Source organism: Notolepis coatsorum, assembly GCF_963971535.1.
Source record: "Notolepis coatsorum genome assembly, chromosome: 20".
Taxonomy (NCBI): Eukaryota; Metazoa; Chordata; class Actinopteri; order Aulopiformes; family Paralepididae; genus Notolepis; species Notolepis coatsorum.
This window is the reverse complement of record NC_140184.1, coordinates 48,098,020-48,124,423: the sequence shown is the minus strand read 5'-3', so window position 1 is coordinate 48,124,423 and position 26,404 is coordinate 48,098,020. Positions and strand designations below refer to the sequence as shown.

Sequence of the window (26,404 nt, the reverse complement as noted above, 5' to 3'; positions counted from 1 at the left end):
TTCTCCTAGGTCCCTCTCTGGAGCTTGGTGTGCTCCGCACGAACGTATCCAGTCGTAGGCTGCTGACTTCTCTCGCCAGGAAGTCGGCTAGATCGAGGAGGGATGGTTCGGGACCGCTAGGATCACGGTGGTCTCTCTGCCGCCTAAAGCGCTCTTGTCTGGCGGGTGGCAGCTTCTCTAAAATCCTCTCGACGTTAGAGTTGGCGTATAGCTCGTGCATACCCTTTTCTCGTTGCGCTCCCAGCATCCCTACCAGGGACTGCACTTTTATAGACAGGTCGTCTAATGAGCGATTGTCTGTTGCTGGGGGTAGGCGATCAATATGCCTTATCTCTTGGATTACGTAATCCCATATACGTCCATATCTCTGGTCCAGCGCTGCTAGAGCCGCGGTGTATGGGGTCGTAGAGGTGGCATAGGCTAGCGCTATATTGTGCGCTCGGGGTACTTTCAGGTGCTTCAGTAATATTGCATACTTGTGGCGTTCATCAGCGACATCCACCATCCTTGTCTCTAAGCACATCCGGAGCTCCGTGTACTGTGCTCGATTCTCATAGGTGAAGTCTGGAAACGTCGGTGTACCAATGTATGACGCCGTGGATGGCTGATACATCGGCGAGCGTTGGGGGAGAGGCCTCCTAGGCGAGTCTCCTCTTGCGCCTCTCTGTGGGCTGGTACCGGCAGGGTACCATGGCCCGCTGGTCCAGGTGCTATTCCTCGGGGCTGGTCGTGCGTCATGCTCACCCGTGAATAGAGTCGGGGGTCTGTAGCGCAGCGCCGCGGGGGTATAGCCTGGGCTGTACTGGACCTCCTGGTCCGGTGGAGTACTGTGCTGTCGTCGGGCTTGGTTCTCCTCCTCTCCCTCTTCTTCTTCTATCAGGTCCTCTAGATCCTGTAGTCGTTTATTTAGCTTCTCCGCAGTGTATGCCGCTCCTTCCTTGTAGCTGGGTCTCGCTTGGACCGGTCGGGGAAGGGGGTCTGCGGGGGGTATAGGCTTGGTCTGTTGGTCAAGTTCAGGGTCGCTTGCTCGGTTAGGGGATGCTGCCCTTGACTGTTGTCTCGACGAGTTCCTTGAACCCCTGGCGGAGGGAGAGGGTGTTGCCTTGGTGATCAGCTGCTCCATTAGCTGCGCTTGTAGTCTGTCGCGCTCGCCCTGTAGTCTGTCGCGCTCGGTTTCGCGCTGGATGAGAGCGAGGTCGCGCTCTGTTTCTCTTTGGGCACCGGCAGCGGCACGCTGGGTGTCTGCTCGGTCTCTTGCCATATTCTCTTCCGTCTGAAGGCGTCTCATCTCCAGGCGTATGCGCTCTTCTTCGCTCCGTTGCTGTGTCTGGAGTCGATCGCGTTCACCCTGAAGTCGATCGCGTTCACCCTGGAGTCGATCGCATTCGGTAGAGGCTGTCAGGCTGACGAGGAACGCCTGTGATAGCATCCTCTCCGCTTCGCTGGGAGAAGACGGTTGTAGAGGTGAGCCGCTCCTGGCTGTACTCGTCGGGGAGTCCTGGAGCTCTATTTCCTCTGCGCTCTCCTCATCTTGTTCCGTGCAGAGTTCTCTCTCTGTAGGGTTGTCTTCCTCCCGGGGCTGGTCGGGGACTACTTCTTCGGTATTGGCGGGGGGTAAAGGCATGTCAGCTCCCTCCTGGTCCCCACGTGAGCTTGGTCAGTTACATTAGAACCCACTAGGGCCTCTGTGGTCGGGGTAACCTGGTCGTTAAGGTCAGACATAATTTTACTTTCTACTTTTACCGCGTTTACCGTCTGTAGAAGGCTAGGTAGTTGACTGACAGCGTAATCCTCTAAGTACTGAGGTGTCTGTCGTCTGCGCCGCGGGCGTTCTACGTTAGGAGGACCGTTTCGTGGAGTGTTCATCATAGGCCATTTCAATATTAATAACACTATATTAATATTACACTAGTTACCCTCCGGCTCGAAGGACCAATTCTAACTGAGGGGTACAATTCCCTGACTGTATTGATAAGTATGGTATCATTAAACCACTACCGCTTTATGTACTTTAACTACTGGCCACACAGTACATGATATAGATATGATGAACACTTTCCCACCATGAAACCAAGTCCACACAAATGTATAAATCGAATATTTAATATATAGCAAAGGGTATATACAACGTTCACTTAATGACACTTATGATTTGGAATACAAGGGTAAAAAAATACAGGGTACAAAATAGTTACACGCCCAGCGCCATTGGCTTGTAGATTTATTCTTTGGCGATTAGAATTTAAGGTCTGCCCGCCACCTGGCGACTAACAAAATACACTGCATCTACCGCGGCCGGCAGGTAATGGGTCGTCTGTGCTCGGTGTCAATATGATGCGGCGGTGGTGAGTTGAAACTGTGTGTGTGTGTGTGTGTGTGTGTGTGTGTGTCACGTGTCAGTTCTAATGTTTACAAACAATGAACCTTTAAATGTAAATGAGATGCGCTCTGCTCACGAGGTCAAGTTTGTAACATGAGACGCACATGAGGTCTTACATCACCCGTTCTTTAGCCTACAAGAAAACCCTGCAATCGCGTTTTTGATTGTGCTCTGATATTTTACTATTTCGCATTTGATTTGACCAAATATGTGGAGGCATATTCCCTGCAACAGGTTCAAAGATAACTTCACATTTATTGGCAATTCGTTTCCTTATATCGCTTCCTCCAGGGTTCCAACTTGTGTTGACAAAATGCAATTTTGCTCAGCTACAGGGAATCAGCGCTCTCTCTCTAGACTAGAAAGGTGCACTCAGTGGCCAAACATTACAATATAAATACTAATTGGATTTTTGGCTGGTAAAAAATCTGCCCGGCTGGTAGTTTTTAAAATCTACCAGCCAAATGGCTGGTAAGTCAAAAAGTTAAGTTTGTTCCCTGCACACACAACCTCAAACAAACACTTGACCTCCATGCCAAATGTGAGCCTCCTAGGGCGAAATCTGTAGCTGATAAAGGGTTGGGACATCTTTGTGGACAGACCAACAATCCAATAGAGCGAGCTACAGTATAAAGCTGTATGTCGGAGCAGGTTTTAAACAAAGATTATAGTCTAGATGGAAACATAGGTCGACCTGCATAGGGTGGTTTTTGTTTCACTACCTGTTTTTTCTTAATCCTTGAAGTGTCTATTTTAAGATTCTGACAGGTAACAGGTTGGAATAATGTCCCATGGGGTTTATTTTTAACCCTTTATTACACCTATCCTGAACCACAACCTGAAAAATAAGAAAAAGAAAACAGCATAACTTTTGAAGTTAACAACACATAGAGACAAATTAAAACATTTTCCCAAACAAGTTTGACCAAAGGAATTCAGTACAATTGTTATTTTTTATATTCAAACATATCTTGATTAAATTTCAGGACAGAAAAATCTAAAACCGCTGAAAAAAACATATATCACATCTCTATTTTCCCTTTTTACAAAAATATAGTGCATTGGACGAGATCGATTTAGGTTAATATTGGAAATAATAATGTAATAAATATTGTCTCCATGCGGCGGCTAGGTGGCAGTGGGCAAGGCGCTCGCCACCAACGCAGGAGATGCTGGGTTCGAGCCCAGCTCTCGCCGTTGCTACCAGCTTGGCTGGTCGTTCATACTAATACAATTGGCAGTATTAGGGGGTGGGAAGCTGGTGGGTGGGGATCGGACGTTGTGGACAGCGACTACAGGTCGGTTGGTGCGCCTGTGCAGTAGAATCAGGAAGCGACAGGAGCGGCGTGTCCCTTCCACGCAGACCCTCGCCGCTGAGAGATCGCGCTGTGCAGGTGAAAAGATGCAACGGCTGCCTCCTCGAGTACCGGAGGGGACACGTGATGCAAGGCTTCGTCCACATTGCAGCCGGCTTGTGGGAGGCATGGCCTAACAACGTTCGAGACAGGGGATGGTAGAATTGGACAATACGAAATTGGGGAATTGAGAAAAAAAAAATTAAAATGGGGAGAAAAAATAGATAAAAAAAAAAAGATTGTCTCCATGCTGTTATTCCTAAATATTATAGTTTTGCATAAACAATTATATAGAGACAAATTAACATATTTTCCCATGCGATTTTGATCAGTGATTTATTTATTGTTAAGGTTCAAACTATATGTTTTCATATGCACTGGATATTATGGACTGGATATCTTCTTTGTTGACACAACATTCAAGTCTTTTTTTCGATTGGTATTTTGTGCCCTAAACTACTAATCATCATCATCACTAAAACAATTGTCAAAGTCTATCTCTTCGATCTCCATCTCTTCCTCCGCCTCATCACACTCGTACTCTCCATCCTCCTCATCCATGTTGTTTTTTGCGTAATCTGCCTCCTTATCAAGAGCTTCTTGCTCTTCTGACTCCACTTTCTGGGCCAGTACCTCAACAAGAGAAGGACGGAGGATGGGTCCAACCGTCCAGACAGGTTCTAACACCTCCTCATCCATTGTTTTTCCCAGTCCATACTTTGATCATAGGCTTTGGGCCTCTTATATTTACATTTACATTTAGTCATTTAGCTGACGCTTTTATCCAAAGTGACTTACAAGTTCTGTACGACAAGTTTGGCAAGTTTGGCAATATTGGCTGTTCTGCTCTTTTGTAGCAGGCGACTCTGAAGTTGGCTCGCTGTACATGTGGGATGAGACAGACCTTGGGGGGAGGCAAGCGTTCAATGTCTACTTTGGAGTTTGCATCCAGGACTTTATCAGCACCCATAATTTTCTGCAGCATCTTGGCTCACACAGCATCAACTGACTTCATCCAACCATGGCCATCCATAATGCATGTGAAGGACTCCATCTCCTGTTGGAGCTCATCTGTTACCAGCGTCAATGCGCCAAACTGACTAAAAGCCTTCTGGAATCTAGGGTTCTTCTGCAGATTATTCAACGGATTCACCTGTCTCTTTCCTTTGAAAGCGCTGGCACAGTCATCCCTAGAAAAGTCATAGTATCCCAGCAGAGTGCTGCAGTACTCTGAGTCCAGAGACTCAGCCAGTTCGGACACATGTATTAGCTTGCAGTGCCAGTGCCGTGGTCAAGGTGCCAGTGCCGTGATCCAGGGCCCTCATTTATCAATGGTGCGTACGCACAGATATGTGCATAACCCGTGCGTACGATCATTTCTAAGCAAAGTGTGGGACTTATCAATTTGACTTTGTGCGTATATTTACGCACAGCTCCGACCGTGCATACCTGGCGCCCGGTGGTAGAATATGAATATTGCAACGCGGAAATAAGCTTCTGTGCATTAGTTTCAACACTGCCGTGTTCTGTATGGCCCGTAATTCATTATAGTTCATTGTAAAATAGCGACAGTAGTGTAATTATTGTCAAACCCTATAAATATAGCATTTGGAATAGGTCTTTCTTTTAGAATGAATGCAGCATGGTTTATATATAGTGTTATCGGGTGCACTGACTGCGCTCGCGGGGAACTGTTTTCAGAGATAGCAGATAGGAATGAATGAATGAATGAGGGGCAGTCCAATTGCAGAGAGATCATAATATTAACTAGAGTCCGCTATACCCGAGACACCTCCTTCATTTGTACCGCAATTTGAGACCGAAATTGGAGCGTGGAACAAAACGCACAAATGCCATCCCCATGCACATTCAAGTCAGTCTCCACCCTCGGGTCTTTGGCCACCGGCACGGTCCATCGTGATATTGGAGATGGATCGAGCAATAGACTGTTACTGTACCACCCATGTAGCTGTCAAAGCTCCATCACAAATGCAGTTATGTGAATAGAAAGGTTCTTGTATATGCTCTCATATTATTGTTTATATAGGCTACCTAATACCGATTACAAAATAGCCTCTACAAATCATATGCAGGTAGAACATTTACGGAAAATCCGTCGCGATTTGGAATGAAATTGACGGAGAACTTTAATCCCTGGGTATTAATCGAACTAAACGAAGAAAAAGCAGTCATATTCCAGCATGGTTATTAATGACACCAATGGCAAACAGTGGTTAGCGGTCTTTATTCGTGTTTGCGCTGCCCAGGCAGCAATGGTATTTAGGAAGTTAATAGATATTATATCTGACTGTTTCCGACATCACCGTGTACACGTCTGTCAGCCTGTCGTGTATTTCTCCCAGGCGTTCGCTCTGCTTAGTCCACTTTTCCACATTTCATGGGGGTGTTTCATTACCATATATGATTAATTACAGGCGGTTCTATATGCAAATACGTAAAACCGTGCACGAGCGTGGAGCGTAGATCAAGTGATATTTATCAACACAGAGTACTTGCAGGTGTGCGTGGAACACGTCTACGCACGTGTGATAAATCCAGATTTTTCTGTACGTACACACATTCTAAATTCTGTGCTTAAGAACGAAAATAGAACACTTTCTAAGAATTGTTGAAAAATGAGGGCCCAGGTATCTGGAGAGGTTGGTCATGCTGACATGGTAGATGAGGATCATCAGTATATAGAGGTTGGTTATGCTGACATGGTAGAGGAGGATCACCAGTATATGGAGAGGTAGGTCATGCTGACATGGTAGAGGAGATTCATCAGTATATACAGAGGTTGGTCATGCTGACATGGTAGAGCAGGATCACCAGTATATAGAGAGGTTGGTCCTGCTGGTAGAGGAGGATCATCAGTATGGAGAGGTTGGTCATGCTGACATGGTAGAGGAGGATCATTGGGAAAATGTTTTAATTTGTCTCTATATGTTGTAATCCTAACCCATTTGACCAGTTCTGCGACTAAGGTGCCTCGAGGGTTAAGAAAAAACAGGTGGTGAAAAAAAATCCACCCTATGCAGGTGGACCTATGTTTCCATCTAGACTATTATGGATAAGGCTTAACACAATTTTATTGTGAGGATTGCCTGTTGTAGAGCAGTGGTCACCAACCTGTCGATCGCGATCTTTGAGACTTTCCCTGTAGATCTTTCCCTGAGAGTCCACATTACAGTTCTACTTTTGTTTTGATGTGAAAAGTGATGCTGCATAAGATTACTGCACTTAGCACTGACTGAGAAAGTACACATTACAGTTATACTTTGACAAACATATTTACAATTAGCATTTTATAATGTTAATAATATGAGAGACCACATTACAGTTCTACTTTTTTTTTTATGTGAAAAGTGATGCTGCATAAGATGACTGCTCTTAGCACTGACTGAGAAAGTACATATTACAGTTCTACTTTATAAAATGCTAATTGTAAATATGTTTGACAATGTTAACACTTTGATCGCCATGGTTAAATTCATAATTTACCATCCCTAGCCAGCTCTATTTGTCTATGGAGAAGTTCCCCTTCTTTGCAGGGCTATAACTTTTTAAATTCTATTGCTAAATTGACATTATTATGGCCCATTCAATGTCCTATATCCATTGTTCAGGGTGTAGCAACGCTATACTTTTTCATTCACATATTCATACTAAAATAGGGTCTAAAGTATAAGTATGTTTTTATCGTTTTCTGCAGCTTTCTCCAGAACTTGATTTATAGCCCCAAATGCATTATATTGATGATCAAATACAGTTTGGTAGCGATCGGTGCCAGATGAAAAATTTCAAATGGAGGTACTTCTAGAAGTTACTACGTATCATCTGATATTGACCGGATGGGCGGGGGGTCGTTTATAATTCCGTGGGCAACGTTATATCATTCGTCTAGTGTGGGTCATATGGTCATCAGAGCAGTTTATATGGAACACGTTAGAAAATAACGCTGGATCTTACGGTATCTTCCTCGCACCGTTGGACGATCAGCTTGGAGTAGACAGTTTTCGATTATGGGATGTTGATATAGATTAACCATTTCCAGGTTGTATAATACTATATACGTCCAAATAACGTTGTTTATTTACATTTACATTTACATTTAGTCATTTAGCTGACGCTTTTATCCAAAGCGACTTACAAGTTCTGTATGACAAGCCATCAGGAAGGGCACAACTCTATCAGCTGAGCAACAATGTTCATCAAAGTGTTGAGTGCTACAGTGTAGGTTAGTTTATTAGGACAAGTGCATGACAGTACGGTTAGTTAGGGTTAGATTTTTTATTATTTTTTTTTAATTCAGATAATGGTTGAAGAAGTGCGTCTTTAGTCGACGGCGAAAGATTGGACGTGACGTTTATTGAGTTAGGGCGAGCGATTGATTATCCAGTGTGTTGAGATGGAGTCCGGCTAACGATCGCGAGTGCCCGGACGAAATATGGATGAGCACTTCCTGTTTGGCGCGTCACTTCCTGTTGGCCGATCTGCCGATCGGCCACCAGATGGCGCTCTTGAACCGTTAGACAGTTGAGTGGAGCTCACCAGTACATCTCATGTCTCCGGAGGAGACATGTACAGTTCTACTTTATAAAATGCTAATTGTAAATATGTTTGTCAATGTTAATAATATGAGAAAGTCCACATTACAGTTCTACTTTTGTTTTGATGTGAAAAGCATGCTGCATAAGATGACTGCACTTAGCACTGACTGAGAAAGTACATATTACAGTTCTACTTTGACGTTTTAATGTTGGACCAAAGCATTGCATGTAATTAGAACAGGCAAATAAAAGTTATTTAGTTTAAAGTACAATCTTGGCTGTCTTTTTCTCTCAACGCTTCAATAGGTAGATCTTGCCTTCACCAAAAAAAAAGTGATCTTGGGCTTAAAAAGGTTGGTGACCACTGTTGTAGAGCATCAACATTCATACCGATGCCCACAAAGGTTTGGCGATAAAAAGGGAAAACAGCTACTACTCATGGTACAGAAATGTATTGGCATACAGCTAGAGGTGCACCTGGCCTGGGAGCATTGATGCACTGGCTTGTGTAGAATGCAGGCGAGGTGCTACCATGGTAATGTGGGAGGATAGCAATGAGTGGACAGACCCTGTATATGCATGTTGAAGGAAATCACTGGTTTTCACTTGAATTATGACAGGCATGTATGTAAAGTACAGATCTATAGATATTTTGTTTTAACTGATCCCCTGTGTGTGTTAACCTCTTAAGCCCAGAGCCCTATTTTCTGAAAATCCACCTCAAATACATACCTAAGTAAATGGAATATTGCTCCACTTCTACAAGGTCCATTTGCATGTTCTTGGTATCTAGGGACATCTATGGACCTCAGTGAATGTATTCCCAGTGTCAGGAATATTGTGTCTATTACTAGGTTTGCTTAAATTGTGATGAAACAAAGGAGAATATGAATTATGATTTTTCTTTGCATCTTTGACAGTGAATAACACCATGCTAAAAATTACCAGACATGAAAAACTGCCACTGATCTCGTTCAGTACCTTCTTGAGATCACATGTACAAAAGATCTAAGGAATTTAATAATAGTCAGGGGGCCAACACTGATATTGCAACTTAAGTAATCGCTTTTGGGTAGAAGCTGTCAACCTATCCAGTATTCATGTTTAACCACCTGACATATGGCCTAGCTATGTTGACATCTTTGAAAATGTTTTTTTTGGTCATTTAATCATTGTAAGCGGTAAAATCAGACCTTTTTTCACAATTCTGCCAAATTAGTGACAATTTGCTCTGTAATTTCTAACAATTTTGTAATATTATCCCTCAATATATCTCCTGTGAAAGTATGATCTTAGCTATTGATTAAAAAAAATCAACCAATGGTAAAACAATATCATACCACAGGGATATATGGAGAGTGGCAGAGAGGTCAACATGGGTGAGCTTCTCCAAAAATAACTGTGTGCAGTCCCCCTGTCACTTGCAACAACATATTCAGTGCTCAGGCCTACAAACAAAGCTGACTTAACCACCATACTACAAGCTGGTGCAAAGGAAACAGAGCTCAGTCCATCTGTTATGAGAACATGCACCATCATTGATGGAATGGCCTTAGTAAGAGCCATGGGTAAACCTCAAAATGCATCAACCTTCTGGGAATATGCAGATGTGTTCACACAGAGAGTGGCATCTAATCTACATGGGAACGTCACCAGAGTGGATATAGTGTTTGATCGGTACCAACAAAACTCCATCAAGAGTGGAACAAAACGCAGCACTACTCAGCAAAAGGTTCGCACAATTGTGAGTAGAGATGTAAAGCTACCTGCTAACTGGAATAGCTTCACTGAAATGGATGAAAAAAAGCCAACCATACCCATTTCCTATCAACTGAGCTTGAGAATCATGTGCAGCTTTATGATGAGGAACTTGTTATCAGTGGAGGGTTTGAGGATCCTGAAAAAGTCATGTCAGCAGCTGGGATTGATGTATCTCCCCTACAAGCTACACATGAAGAAGCGGATACACGCATATTACTACAAGCAGCTGATGTAACGACGAAAGGGTTTCAGAGGCTCATCATTCAGTGCTGAGACACAGATGTGTTGCTGCTACTACTTGTATTTGCAAACAAACTAAGCCAAGAAGTTTGGATGAAATCAGGAACAGCTAAGAAACCACACTACATCAAAGTCTATAAAATCACACTACCAAAATAATTAGATGCTCGATGGTCTGTTGGCATTTCATGCCATCACTGGATGTGATACTATGAGCCAGTTCACCAGAATTGGAAAAAGGACAGCATGGAAAGTGTTCCAGCAGTACCCACATCTTCTCCACAACTGTGGTGAGGATGAAGTACCAAGTACCACTTCCCTATCCTTGGCAGAACAGTTCGTATGTAAGCTCTATGACCTTAAGTCAACCATGCAACTGGATACAAGAAGTTCGCTGCGCTCTCTTTCGAAAACTTAAAGCCAATGTTGATATATTACCACCAACAGAAGATGCATTGTCAATGCACCTCAAGAGGGCCCACTACCAAACGAAGGTCACAACACATCCACAACTGCCCTCACCAATCAATTGTGGTTGATGAATGGTATGCTGGTCCCCATGCTTCTTACCAAGGAACCTGTACAATCCACATGCGTACAGCTGACAATGTGTGGATGCAAGGAAAGTGGAAGTCAGTCCTCTTGACATTCAAGAGACTAACGGTGAAGAAACCGATCTTGATCTGGATGTTGTGGTGCGGCCGCTAGAAAAAAGCACATCAACAACGAGATCTTCAGTGTGCGATTCTCAGCCCTCCACATCAGCATGTGCACTGAGGGCGCAGGGGCGTACAGATTGCCGTCTGTAAGCAGCAAACCTTGAGTCTGAAGTGCCTTCTAGGTCCTAACGGTATGTACCTGAGATTCTAGACCAAGTTTACTACCTTGCTGTGCATCCAGTTGTTGTGCTATTCTGACCTTGTGTCTCTTTCCTTCTCAGTGTCTCCTGTGCCCCATTGGATTCCTGGGCCTGTCCTCGTCCTCGTAGAATTAGCACGAAAGGTCACCTCGAGAATCATATAGATTTCTGCTTGGACATTATTCAAACCTGTGTAGTATTGCACTGTATCAAATTACTGTGCTCTAACTTGGCAAAAGTACCTAGCATACATTGGAATCATGATTCCTAAATTATTTGGGCTACTATCTCATGTTTCCAAGCTGATATTCACTCTAAAAACATGTTTTATTTTAGGCTGACATTTTATTTTTGACTTTCTTCAATGGTCTAGCTCTATTTTCTCTGACACAGTAACATCCATTTACATTTTGACACTTCTGCAGCCATCCCACTGCTGTCACCTTTCTTTTGATACCAGGAGTATCTATATGGCCCTTGTGATTGGGGAGATATTCTATATTTATTGTGGGCATGTCATTTCGAGCAGGCAATCTGAAAAATTTGCCTGAAATGGCCTCTAAAAGTCACAAAATAATTGTTCAAACTAGTCAAACACCCTAGAACATCTTATAGGTCCCCGCTTACCAAAAACACATGTTGACAGCTTCTACCCAAACATGGCAGCAAAAGTGTTAACGGAAGCACTTTTCAGGATTGGCCCCCTGACTATAAAGGGAAGATGATTAAACAGAAGGTTTTGTAGATTTGCATTTTGCAATTTGAAATATTATTATAGAATAGTAGGCTTATAAATGACCTTATTATAGCCAATTCGCATATTTATGGATTGTGCCAAAGCTTATCTTTCAAATGCCAGAGTGCAATTTGGAGTTAGTGTCACCAGGCGTGCATAACAACAGATAATGAAATCTACTGTATGTACAGTAGGTTTATTATTCTGGCCAGAGTGCCGCAATTTTGAAACTAATTTCAAATCTGATTGTTGCTACATGTTACAAATAGGGAAGATAAACTAACTGCACTCCAATATATGTCCATAACGTTACGTTTTGTGGTTTATTATCCCGAGTAATAAGATATATTAAAAAAATTCATACAGAAGTAATTAGCTTGAAGCCCCATAGAGGCCTTTGGGAAGTGTCGCTCATTCAAAGCTCTCGATGTCCTCTTCAAAATGGCGTAAAAAAAACTACAATTCCCATCTCTAAATGTTTCAAGATGGCTGACTTTCACGATCAAAACAGCACAAAAACTAATTCTAAAATCGCACTAATAACACTTTAACCTATTAGTAAACTAACGTATTGATGATAATATACATTATAACTGCTGTTGTGACATGGTTATGATGTTTACACTTGAATACGTTTGACAAAAAAAACAATACTTTTGTCTGGAGAGGTTGATTTATGACGTGATGTCAAATTTGATTGATTGAAACTTTTATTAACAGATTTTAGAATGGGTAGAATACAGTAAGGCTCAATACACACCATTGTTAAGGGGATGCAGACCAGAGAAAGACTTTCGTCTTGTTTACACCAGGGTCCCCCATTTTCAATTTATAATGAATTGTAAGTAGGGTGCAACTAGCACCGTGCAATCCATTCTTTGTGGATCTAGCCCTCAGTGTTTGTCAAATGAGCCATACTATTGTCTCCATAGCTATAATATAGAATATACAATAGCTCTGCAAAGATCGTGAAATATCGCGAAAATGGTCAAAGAAAGCTGGCGCCAGGCAGTACAGATGGGGAAAGGGCGTGGCAATTTCTTCCGAGTCAGACAAGCGTTGACAGCGAGACAGCAGAGATAGCTCCAGCCTCTTTTGAGGCTGGAGGGTGGGGGAGGGGAGCCACGAGGAGATAGCTAACTTCGGCTAATAGAACAGGCTTCGGCTAACTCAGGGGTTAGCAACCTTTACTATCAAAAGAGCTATTTTCCCCCCGTCCCACAAAATAAAATGCTCAGGGAGCCGCACAACTTATTTACCCTTAAAATGAAGATAATACAGTGTATAACATTTTATATATCCCCAAGCATACCCCACATTTAGCATAAAGCGCCTGACAATTGCATAACCAAAGTAATTTGCGATTTATTATACTTTATAATTATAGCACACAGTTTGTTGCATTAATGGGATTATAAAGCAACAAAAATAAAATGTTTGACTTTTTATTGCTGTTTTTACCTGTTATAACAAAGGAAACCCTCAAACTCCTATGAAGAGGAGAAAAGATTCTGGCTGTGTAGACCTATTTTTAAATAAAACACAGAAGAGGAGACAAAACACTGGTGTCTGTAGACCGACTTTGAAATAAAACCCTGAACTATTCAGGTATATTTGAGTCCTTCCCTTATTTGTGGAACATTTATAAAATAAAAAGTAGTCCACTTTGAAAAAAGACTACCATGTGAAATCAAACACAGAAAAGGAGAAAAAACACTGGCATCTGTAGACCTACTTTGAAATAAAACCCTGAACTATGCAGCTCTATTAGAGTCCTTCCCTTATTTGTGGAAAATCTATCAAATAAAAATAAAAATGTTGTTGTTCCCAAATTTCACACCACATATCAGGCATACAGGTAAGACTGCATCGTTAGTCGTGAAAGCAAATTAATCTGCCAACGCTGAATTAAACCCTCTATTTTCCTCAGATTTTCCTTTTTTTGGATTGATCCATGGTTAGCTTACTGGGGGGTCGGAAACTCAAGATTAGCCACTTGCAGACGGCAGGGAGAGGCGCAGGGTGTGACGTTATTTGTACTGTATATTTTAGTTGATGAACTATTTTTGTTGACTAAATATCTTAGTTGATGAAATATTTTTTCATTTCAGTGTCACAGTATGACATCGATCTCCAAAATAAGAGGAAAAAAATATATATAAATAAGTAAAAAAAAATAATAGTCAAAAGATGCAGAGTGCACACACATAGAGGTAAGCAGCTGTGAGTGAAGCCTGGCCTCCCTCTCAACTCTGGAGTGAAAGTAAACAGCAGACAACGGGTGGGCAAAGTGGTGATTTGACTATTACAATTACAATTAATATGCCAGTAACTTTCCAATAATAGCCTAATAATAAATGGGATTTGGCAATGCCCGGTCGTCGCTAATGCAGCATACAAACAAACACAAATCGGTACAAGAACAGTTTTTACCCACAGGCCTGATGAACAGTTAATCCGCTCATTACTGGACTCAAATGCTGCTACAATGCTCAACCCTCGTGCATCAATATAATGTGAAATTATTTTTAACTTGTCGAGTGTGTAATAATAATAAAATAATAATTTTTTAACTTATTTCTACTTATGTTATTGCACATACCGCATACATTTTATTATATATAAATACCTGCTTTTTTATTCTATTAATTGTTGCTTTTTATTCCTTTATGCTGTGTAGCTAACAGAGATAATTCCATTGTACTTGTTGCATATAGCAAATAAACCTGAATCTGGGGAAGACCACAATGTAGAGATACAGTATAGCTACAGGCTTCAGCTAACAGGACAGGCCACAGAACCACCAAAGCGATCGACAGAGATATAATCTATTAATCTTGTTTCTTATACCACCAAATACTTTCATTCTGTACGAGATGCTATGTTTATGGAAATAAACATCCTTTCCTATAAAGAGACGATGACTCCAGTTACATTTTTGTCCGGATGCATTAACGGGGTGAAACAGTGATTACAGCCAGTGCGTGGGAGGACAGAATTCCACCAAAAGATTGCCTCACAAACAGCCTCCCACGCGTTACTCCTCGCCACTGAGAGATCGAGCTGCGCAGGTGAAAAGATGCGACTGCTGTTACCTCAAGTACCGGAGGGGACTTGTGCTATGTATGACTTAGTCCACATTGCAGCCGGCTTGTGGGAGGCAAGAAACAGCGTCCGTGACAGGGGAGGGTTGAATTGGATGATACGAAATTGGGATGGGAGAAAATATAGAAAATGGGAGAAAAAGTGGATAAAAAAAAAGATTGCCTCACAAACAACAATTAAAGACTTCAGGGAAGAACAGATGAAGGCTGAATCACGATATCTAACAAGGATTAAGATGGGTTACTCCTCCCCATCAAGACAATATTACCAGCGATGCGCTCAGGTTCCACTCCACTCACATGCTCTGGTGATTCTTATTTAAAGTGGTTTACTGCATGTAATACACAGACAGAATATTAACACTTTGAGTGCCACGAGGTGGCGCCAGAGTTAGCGCTTCAATGCCACCATCGGCGCCAATGTTACGCTTAATATCGCCTAATCTATGTTTTAAATTATGGCTATGTGTCTAATCTGCCCGTCGTTTATCAAAGAATCCTTTTCCAGTCAGTGCTGTCAAGGCAGATTGGTTTTTTATGGCTTCATTTCCGTTTGAGAGCATTTTGAAAAGCACCCGTTTTGAGGTAAAAAACAGTTAATTCTAGACCATTCTATGATAATCGTCTTTTACTGGAATATTCCAGAACGTTGATATTTGTCGGCCTATTTATGAATCGTTTTCAAATAAACGCTAGATGATCAATATTATACGTGCACGCAAGCACATTCGAGCCGCGCACGGATAATCGGCGTGTTCATTTCCTCTTGGACTTTTACAGTGAAACCGAAAGAGCCCATTTCACAAAACAGCTTATATCTTCATCAAAATTAGTCTGATTATCCTAACACTGATAACATAGATTCCTTACCTGACATCAGATGGTATCCAACTGGTATATTCCAATTCCTGATCACCATTCGAAAAAATCGATAAGTGTATGGATCCAACGTGTGTACAGTGCAGTACATGATTCCGCGGGTCTCAGAGGCTCCAGAATGAACTGTGATAACCCCGGCTGCGTCAGTGGACTGGAAAATGTGGAGTACAGGATTTTTTTCCCCATCCATTTTCATTGAGTCCATTCCAAAATCCCTTATGTCATCTGGGAGACGATAGGGGGCGCTTTTTTCCACATCTGATCGCCGGCGGTGCTCGGGTATACTATGGTAGGCTTGCGTGATGCAATATGATTTCAGATTGCTAAAAAAAAAAAAAAAAAAATAAATCGGAGAAATCTCGTGAGTGGCTTTCAACATAACTATCGGAAACCCGAGATATCTCGTGAGTGGCAGTGAAAGTGTTAAAATAAGCCAACTTGCATTATTTATTGAAAAAATACACTTTAAGGTTTATTTATTTATTTATTATCCCAACAAAGTTGGGAAGAGGTAAAGTGTTCATCATCCTCATCTTTCTTTCCTTCCTTCCTTCCTTCCCTCCTGCCTGGAATACTCTTTTTTTGGCAGGGTTGATAATGTCACAACAAGGAAGAGATTATTACATTTTAGCGAATACATTTTGGGTGTAAACAACTTGTAACAACTTGTTCCTTTGGGGACACACCGGATAAACTGTATAATGATCCATTTTACAAAGTTTTTACCTATAGCAAAATATTAAATTCAAGTCATCCTTTTGGTGGATTATGTACCTCATTTGGTTTTTTGTCATATACTGTAGTGGTCCCATGCCATGTTGTGAGCCTGCTCACTAGTTCCAACCCCATACACAACGCTGTCTGGCATCAGAAGGACATAGCTCCCTCTATAGACAACCACTAACTTCATCACTATGACAATTAAAATTTAAAAAGGGATGTTAATATTGAACAATTGAATGATGTGTGACTTTGGACAATAAACGTTCATAGTCCAGACATATTGACAAAGATGGGAAGAGGCCTGAACATTATATCTCTTTGTCTTTTTGCCATTTCATAATAAAAACAGGGACAAGCGCCTCTCTCTATCCTCCGTTGCGCAAGCAGCGTGTGTCTGTCTGACGGCCCGATATAACGAAACGATCTGACGTTTCCATTGGTTCTCCCAGCCAACATGACCATTTCTAGCATTTCCATTGACTATAGATGCATAGCAGATGCATTGGGGAGAGAAAACGACCAATCTAGAAATGTCAAGATTCTATGCCTTAATTCCGCGCACTACCAGTAAGCCTGTGAGCAATGAGAGATACAGAACATTTAGTCAGAGAGAAGATAATCTCCCGATTCAGATAACGGAACATAGGCCAATCTCGGTTACTCTCTTTGTCTGGGAACACCCATGTTCAAATTCAGCCACGCCCCATTTTCCATGACATCCGGGGTGTTTTACTCTAAACCGTTGGGATTTTGACGTCGAAAGGTAGGTGATGTGAAATTATACTTATTTTAGAGTATTATATCAAATTTCATGAGTATTCATCTATATTTAGTCATCTAAAGACTATTAGATATGAACGTATGTACCAGTAAGAAGTTGGAATCTTTAGAATGTGTTTTGGGCGACTGTGTTTTTTCCAAGTATGAGTAGCCTCTAATCGTTGTCCGTTAACTCCCTAGTTGCCCCAAGATAACGTCAAATTGTTTGGCTATGTTGCTAGCCATATAGCCAGTGTTATGTCTGACGAAAATGGGTAAATACATTGTAATCTTAAGCAGAGATCTAACTTTGTCTGACGTGATGAACGAAGGGGCGCAGAAATATTATAAGAAAAAAAGATGTCGCGTGAAAAATTATGAACTGTGATTTTGAGTGGTTTTTAACATGACACACGGAGATCTAACGGTAACGTTATCCTTTTATATGTGATTGTATCGTTTCAATTTCCCTTGTGTTATAAAACCAAGCATTATTCAGCATTATGAACTTCGTGTTTCCTTTTGATTATCATTTAATAACGTGTATCTGCTCTGTCCCTCTTTCTTTGTTTGTGAGGGGAGGGGGCTTTGTGGGGGAGGGCAGTAACCGATTATATATATTTTGTATATACTGATTCAGATTATATGAGTAGGGGTTAGGGGTATCCATAGATAGATAATATGCAGACGTTTTACAAATGTGTTCTCTCTCTCTCTCTTTCTCTCTGTGTATATAAAAAAATCAAGTCTCTCTCAAAGACCTGTGAACATCAGTTACTCTCTCTCTCTCTCTCTCTCTCTCTCTCTCTCTCTCTCTCTCTCTCTCTCTCTCTCTCTATCTCTCTCTCTCTCTCTCTCTCTCTCTCTATCTCTATGTCACTAATCAACCCTCTCAATGTATTCTCAATGAATTAATTCATAGCATAATGCTATGAAAGGTTGTGTACCAATTTCTGTTTGTGTCCCGACAAATATCTGTAAAACACTAAAAACATTCACTACCAAATTGTCCCAGATTTGACTAATAGAAAAACATAATGCATGACGCATCTGAATTCAACAGTGATGTGTCTGTATGTGCGTCAATCAATGTCTCTCTCTCTCTCTCTCTCTCTCTCTCTCTCTCTCTCTCTCTCTCTCTCTCTCTCTCTCTCTCTCTCTCTCTCTCTCTCTCTCTCTCTCTCTCTCTCTCAAAGACCTGTGAACATCAACTACTCTCTAAAAAATCTGAAACAGACAGACATTTGTTGTTTGTGGCTTTGCGGGATAGGGGACTTTTTTATACATGAGACTACTGATTCAGTTTATGAGTAACAGGTTAGGGGCATCCATAGAGATAGATAATATGCAGACGTTTTACAAATTACAAATCTCTCTCTCTCTCTCTGTGTGTATACAAAAATCTGAAGCATAGACAGACAGACAGTCAGAGTCAGAGCTCAATCAGGGACAGCACAGTTTGTATGTTCTTGTTTGTTTCTTTCTCTACAGGTGAATGGAGGTGTGTGTGTGTGTGTGTGTGTGTGTGTGTGTGTGTGTGTGTGTGTGTGTGTGTGTGTGTGTGTGTGTGTGTGTGTGTGTGTGTGAGGCTGCCATGCTAATATTTCAGCATAATCATTTTGGTTTCATAAAATAAGTCGGCAGTTGGAAGTTCATATTATTTTACTTTATTGTTTAAAGTATTTTTGTGTGTTTGCAGATGCCTAATATCCGCCAAATGCGGAAGAGGGAGAGGAAGGTGCATCAGTGGACCCCGGAAGCCATGGATAAGGCCATCGCAGAGGTCAGAGCAGGCAGGTGTAGTGCGAGGCGGGCAGCCACTGTGTTCGGGGTCCCTAAGTCCAGCCTGACCGACGACTCAGCGGAAGGGTGGCTCTGGCTTGCAACATCAGCCGGAACACCTATCTGACCACTGAAGATGAGAGTTCCCTGGTGGAGTACTGCTTGTACTCTGCCAGTTATGGGTTTCCGCTGACAAGGTTGCAGGTCCTGGCCCACGCCCTGGCCATCTATAACCTCCGCCACCCAGGGAACCAAAAAACATCCCTTGGCCAGACGTGGTGGATACATTTCCGGGAGAGGCAACACCATCGCCTCATGATCCGGATCCCGGACACCATTGACCATGGGAGGGCAACCTGCGCCAAGAGGGGGGCCATAGAAGAATATTTTACGCTCCTCACCAGCAGCATTTATAACTGTGACGAGACAGGGTTTCAGCTGGACTCCAACCGGAGGAAGGTCGTCATGCCCCACGGGATGAAGCACGCATATAGGCAGGCCCAGGGAACCAGGGAGCACATCACGGTCCTGGCCTGCCTCAACGCAGCTGGGGAGGACGTCCCCCCTTTTATTATTTATAAGGGGGGATACCCGGGAGGGCCCTACAATAGGGAGGGAGTCCCCAATGCCCTCTACGCTAAGTCGCCAGCGGGGTACATTGACTCTGAACTATTTACGAAGTGGTTCACCAACCACTTCCTGAAGTATGCCACGGAGGAGCGCCCGTTGCTGCTCGTGATGGACGGTCACCAGTCCCACCTGGATCCAGAGATGGTCCGGACGGCACAGAGGGAAAGGGTCATTCTCCTGTGCCTACCGCCACACACCTCTCACATCCTTCAGCCTCTGGATGTGAGTTGTTTTGCACCCTTCAAGGCAGATTTCTCCGGGCTTGTGGGAGATCTGTTGGCAGTTAGCCACTCCTTCATGATTTCTAAGAAAGAGTTTTCAAGGGTGTTCAGAGACTCCTACCTGCGGCTATTGACGGGTCATGCCGTCTGGGCCACGGTGCGGGACCCCTGCCCCTCCCCCTGCATCTCCTGGTGCCAACCCTGCTGTTACCCCCCAGCCCAGCCCCCCACCCAGCCCTGTGCTCCTAGCCCCACACCCAGACCCCGTGCTCCAGTCCAGGACTCACCCCCCAACCCCTACCTCAACCACCCCCTTGTAACAGCAGGGAGGATCACGGCGGACCTGGGACAACTCCTGGCCCAGATAGAGTTTACTCGAAGAGCTGGAAAGGTCAGGAGGAACACCACCAAGGCCTGCCTGCTCACCGCCCAGGAGATGACGGATGTCATAGAAGAGGCAGAGGGCCGCGCCGCCCGCGCTGAGGCAGGAGCTCTGGCCAGGGCAGACCGACAGTGGCAGCAGGCTGAAGACCCAAGAACTCGGAATCCCACAGCCTCCTCCCGTACTCCGTGTGGCGGCTATCTCCCTAGCCGCAGAAGAGGAGTGTCCCCTGTGTTACTGTAGTAAACGGTTTATATCTTCTTTCACGCATGTGCAGGAATTAAAGTTGTGTGTTCGCAATTATTAGCTGATGTTGATGTGATGAAATAGACTGATCCAAAAAATAGAATTACAGTACCATGAGCTTCAGTGTGGCCAGCAAAGATAATAAGCTCATTTAACCAACATGTATTTTGTATTAATTGTTTTTACTATTAAACCTATTTTGATCAGAAGATCTGTCTATGATATAATATATGAGTCCGGTTTCTACCACAGTGTCTACGTCGTTTTTAATACATTTTCAAAGAGGAGTATCAGTTTGTTAGTCAGGGTTGTAATCGTCTCTGTGTTGATGGACAGAATAATTCAGCGAAGATGAACTGACGGATACGTCACCATCCACAAAGCTGTTGCTTCTGAAAAGACACCGTTACGTTAGGTTCTAATTTATATAATAAACCAACAAAACAGTAATACCTTCCGTAAAATGTATATCCGTTCAGTGACAGAACAATGTAGCCGGGATCATAACCATCTTTTCATGCATTTCTCTATGACCGCATGTGTATTAGATGATATGGCAAAATTTTACATTTGGCCAGTAAATTAGAATCTTAGAATCTTGTCGGCCACATTGGCTGGCCAAAATAAATGCTAATGAAAACCCTGCTGTCCACACAACTTAAGATCATATCTGTGCGTATACACGGTTCTCACATTAGGCACCCTGATGTTCCCTCAACTCTGGAAAAAGTTGACTTTCTGAGAGCTACGAGGTTATGGCACATACTAAACACTGATGATTCGCCGTCTGGGCCGAGATAGCCCTTCCAGCATAGTACTGACCTTGGGCTCAGGTGTGAGGGCGTCCTCCCCGGCCCCTGGAGCAGGACTGGCCATAAGGCTCTGCTCCTCAGGGGCCCCGGTCAGCAGCTGGCCGGGCTCCTGGCTGCCTGGGGGCATCAGTGTCTCCAGCTCGTGGCAGTCGCTGCTCTCTGGCACCGGGGCCGCCACAAGCCGCCCCCCTCGCCTGTACTGTGGGGTCAGTGCTGTGGAGTCCAGCCCCCCAGACACCTCCCTGAAACACAAGAGGAGACATGTCAGGAATAATATGATGGTTATAGTGTCTCTAGAAGACAAACCATGCACTTTATGGTTACATTATGTATTTTCTTTTTTAATTAAAATGTATTGTCATTATACAGTATACATTTGGCACCCAACCAGAGTGCAAATGTAATAGTAAAGTTCAATAGTAATATACAATGTACAGGTGGTTAAACTGGGTATAAAATATATAAACTAGTACTACTGGGTGTAGTGCTAATTATATGTATGTACAGAGTTGTATTCATATGTACAGTGATACAGGCATAAAGACAGTATGGTCATAGTCATACTGACCAGCAGTGTAACTATTAAGAGTAGGTAAGGGATATGTACAGATATATATATATATAGAAAGGATTATTTGCAGGTATGATATGTGGATAGATAAGAATACATGGTAAGAATATATATATATATATATATATATATATACAGTATATACAGAATTATTGTACATGCTATCATACAGTTATATGAAGGTATATTCAGACAGATATGGGTATGTATATATGCAGTAAATATATAATGTATATATACAGTATATGGGCCATTCTACCAAATTGGTTGAAAGTCAGGTTGGAAATATTTAGAAATTGTACCATATCTAAAGTACACATATCTAGTGAGTGTACCGGCAATTTGTATATTGTATTTTCAGAATATTTTGGAATGTTTTTCCTCTCCCAAAAATGATCACTACCGAAACATAGTAATACACTATAGTAAAAAGGTATTATATTAACCTGTTACGATTGTGTTTCCTTCCCTTCTCTAAAGAGTATTTCTTTACATTTTTCTTGAAGGTTTTCACAATTAAATCAATAAAAATAAAAGAAATTCCAAATTTCTAAGTTCAATTGATACAATTAGATCAAAATCTAAAAGCAATCTTTCTCTGTAAAATGCATAACACTGATCATATTGATTTCAGAGTTAATGACTTTGGAACACATTTATTTCAAAATGATGGGATTTAACTACTTATCATTCCATTTAGTCACTACCGAAATTTATTTATTTGTTTATTTAAACGGGACAGAGCATATTACTGGACACTACAAATAAATGCAGTGTAAATACACCGGATTTAGCAAGGATGCTAATTTTCATCTGCAGTCCCCACACAAAGCATAAAAACGAAACATGCAGGCAGTGAAGTCAAGTCAAGTCAAGTCAAGTCAAGAGTTTTATTTGTCACGGCATACAAGTAAACAATGAAATGCGGGTGGTCTTGCCCGCAACGATGTGCAATACAGTAGTACAACATATAATAGAATCCAATAGACAACATTGTGCAATAAACAGGTAACATAGTGGGACATCACAGTATTTGTACATAGTTATTTACAGAGCATGAAGGACATGCTAGGTCCCTTGGTAGTGCAATACACTGTATACTATTTTTAAAGTGACCTTTCTTTGTGGCCATAAGTGTGGGCGTGTGCAGCATGAGTGAGTGCTTTCTCATGTTAAAGTGGCTGCTAGTGTGCGAGCGTGCACAGCGTGTGTGTCGTGTGTGTGCTAATGTGTGCTTGTGTGTGTAGGGTTCAGTGTTATGTGACCCTCAGTGTTCATTGTTCAAGGCTCTGATGGCCTGGGGGAATAAGCTGAGCTGAAGCCTCTCTGTCCTAGTAGCTGGTGTTGGCAGGCGTCTGCCTGACCTCAGCAGCTGGAACAGGCTGTTATTGGGGTGGTGAGGGTCTTTCATTATTCTGCAGGCTCTGGATTTGCACCTCTTGTTGTATAGAACCTGCAGGGGAGGTAGTGCAATACCCGTGGTACGCTCGGCAGAGCGCACCACTCTCTGTAGGGCCTTCTTGTCCTGTGCCGTGCTGTTGCCATACCAGGCAGTGATGTTTCCAGTCAAGATGCTCTCTACAGCTCCGGAGTAGAAGGACTGGAGTATCTTCCCCGATACTCTGAACTTCCTTAACTGTCTCAGGTGGTAGAGGAGCTGCTTCACCTTTTTTACAACTGTGTCTATGTGTGTTGACCATGTCAGATCCTCTGAGATGTGGACCCCCAGGTACTTAAAGCTGCTCACCCTGTCCACGGTGGCCCCGTTTATCCTCAGTGGTGTGTGTGTCTCCTGCTGTCCTCTCCTATAATCCACGATCAGCTCCTTGGTTTTACCAATGTTCAGGAGCAGGCTGTTGTCCTGGCACCAGCGTTCCAGTACCTCAACCTCCTCCCGGTAGGCCTTCTCGTCGTTGTCCGAGATCAGCCCCACCACCACCGTGTCGTCTGCGAACTTCACTATGGAGTTGGAGCTGAACTTGGCCACACAGTCGTGTGTGTATAGTGAGTACAGCAGGGGGCTCAGAGCACAGCCCTGGGGGGACCCAATGCTCAGGGTGATGGTGTTGGAGGTCTGACCCCCCACCCTGACCGCCTGGGGTCTTTCACTCAGAAAGTCCAGTACCCAGGCGCTCAGAGCGGAGCTCAGACCCAGCTCGATCAGCTTGTCCACCAGTCTGGTGGGGACTATGGTGTTGAACGCTGAGCTGTAGTCAATGAACAACAGTCTCACATAGCCCCCCTTCTGACGGTCCAGGTGAGAGAGGGTGCTGTGCAGTACTTGGGAGACCGCATCGTCAGGGGACCTGTTTGGCCTGTATGCAAATTGCATAGGGTCCATATCGCTGGGGAGGGAGGCACAAATAGCATGCTAACATAACATAGCATAGCATAACATGCTATGAGACAAGGCATAAAAACATACATACAGAAAAAAGTACAAGGTATAAATGGTGCACTACAATATAATTTGACTATACATAGTCACAGGTTTGGTTGTCGAGTAAAATTTTTTTTAGATTGAATTTAAAAGATAGAAATGATGTACAATCTCATATGGTCAGTGGTAGATCATTCCAGATTAAACAGCCCTGGACTGAGAGGGTGTTTTTAGCAAAGGCAGTTTGCCGGCCGGGCACTTCGCAATCCCCTCTAGTGGTTGCTCTAGTGCTGATTCCTCTATCAGGCTTCCTTTCTATGAATTCCCTCAGAGGGGGCGGGCACAGACCATGTAAGGTCTTGTAAATAACAATAGCCTGTTTAAAAATATTAAATTGGCAAAACTAAAAAAGATTTACCTCTGAAGAATGTGACAGTGGTGATATGAGTGAGGTTTCTTATCGAATACTTTAAGTGCACTCTTGCATAGCTGTTCTATGGGTTTGAGGATCGTCACACCTGTGCAAGACCAGTTTGTGAAGCAGTACTCAATGTGTGATAGAATCATACAGTGGAGATAGGATCTAGCAGCACTGACTGTCAGGAAGGGTCTAATATGTTTGAAGTTTTGAAGGTTGAATTTGATTGTGTTTGTAACTTTCTTCACATGTTTTTTGAAGGTTAAGGTTGAGTCTAGCATGACCCAGAGGTACTTGAACTCTGACACAAGTTCAAGTTCCTCCCCGCCCAGAAACACATTTGAAAACCCTAACACAACAGCTTTCTTTGAAAAAGCCATGCAGACTGTCTTTTTTTTTTTCTCTTTTTCTCCGCCTGATTTTCTATGCTTTTCTCCCCATCCCAATTTAGTCGTTATGCCAATTCCCCCCCTCCCCTACCTGGTTGTTGTGCGCATGTTCCCCCTACTGGTCGGTACCCTGAAGTCTACCACATGCTTCCTCCGACACATGCGGAGACAGCCAGCGGCTGTCTTTTCACCTGGCAGCGAGGACTCTCATTGGTGAAGTGTAACGCGTGGGAGGTCACGCTGCCTTCACCACTTCCTGCCTTTCGCTGAGCAGGTGCCCAGACCTGACCTGTAGGTGTCACTGTCCACAACGCCAGATTACCACCCACGACTTCCCTCCCGCTAACTCAGCCAAACGAGTTAGTATGACGATCGGCCCAAGCCGCAGGCAATGCTGACTCCGGGAGTCGAGACCGCAGCCTCTTGCATTGGTGACGAGCGCAATCTCCGCTACGCCACCCGCCCGCCCCTGCAGACTGTCTTTTTTTGCGTTCAGGAGCAGACATGAGTCTATGAGCCAGTCCTGAACACTGGTCAAGACAGAGGTTAAGACCGTTGATACCTCTGCATAGCTTTTGCCATGGGTAAGTATAACAGCATCATCTGCATACATCTGGACATGTACATTGTTACACACATCAGGTAGATCATTTATAAACAGTGAGAACAGAATTCTAGTACTGATCCCTGGGGGACACCAACCAAGCAAGTGTGGTAAGGAGACTTGATACCGTTAACACTTACACACTGTTCCCTGTTGGATAAATATGAGCTAAACCACTGGATAGCATCTGGGGAAAAATTTGAATGTGATAATTTGGCTAGGAGGACCTGGTGACTGACGGAGTCAAAGGCTTTTTTGAAGTCCAGAAACACTGCCATTGCGCAGGGGGCTTTGTCCAAAGCACACTTCACCCTTTCAGTGAAAAGGCAGTTTGCCGACTCAGTGGAGTGGAAGGCCCGGAACCCAAACTGCATAGGGTGTAGTGGGGTGTGACCTTTGTCTAGATGTTTAATAATGGACTTAACAATCCACTTTTCAGCCACTTTTGAGATCATTGGTAAGATGCTTATGGGTCTATAATTTGATATGTCCGTTTTGGCGCCAGATTTGAAGATTGGTGTTATTACTGCAACCTTATGGACAAATTAACCAGGTGTGTAATAGGTGTCACCAGGGAGTCAGCATTCGTTTTGAGAAAGTTTGTATCAAGCCCATGAGCA

At 43.1% G+C, this 26,404-nt stretch overlaps 1 protein-coding gene across 1 annotated transcript in view; it reads right to left on the bottom strand.

Annotated features, from left to right (window-relative positions):
• Positions 1-26,404, bottom strand: part of igdcc4 (immunoglobulin superfamily, DCC subclass, member 4) — a gene marked incomplete at its 3' end in the record, with an annotated part of 355,876 nt that overhangs the window by 22,224 nt on the left and 307,248 nt on the right. Inside the window, exon 18 of the mRNA XM_084337406.1 lies at positions 21,484-21,664. Coding sequence (XP_084193532.1) covers positions 21,484-21,664 — 181 coding nt within the window. The remainder of the gene's footprint in view (positions 1-21,483; positions 21,665-26,404) is intronic.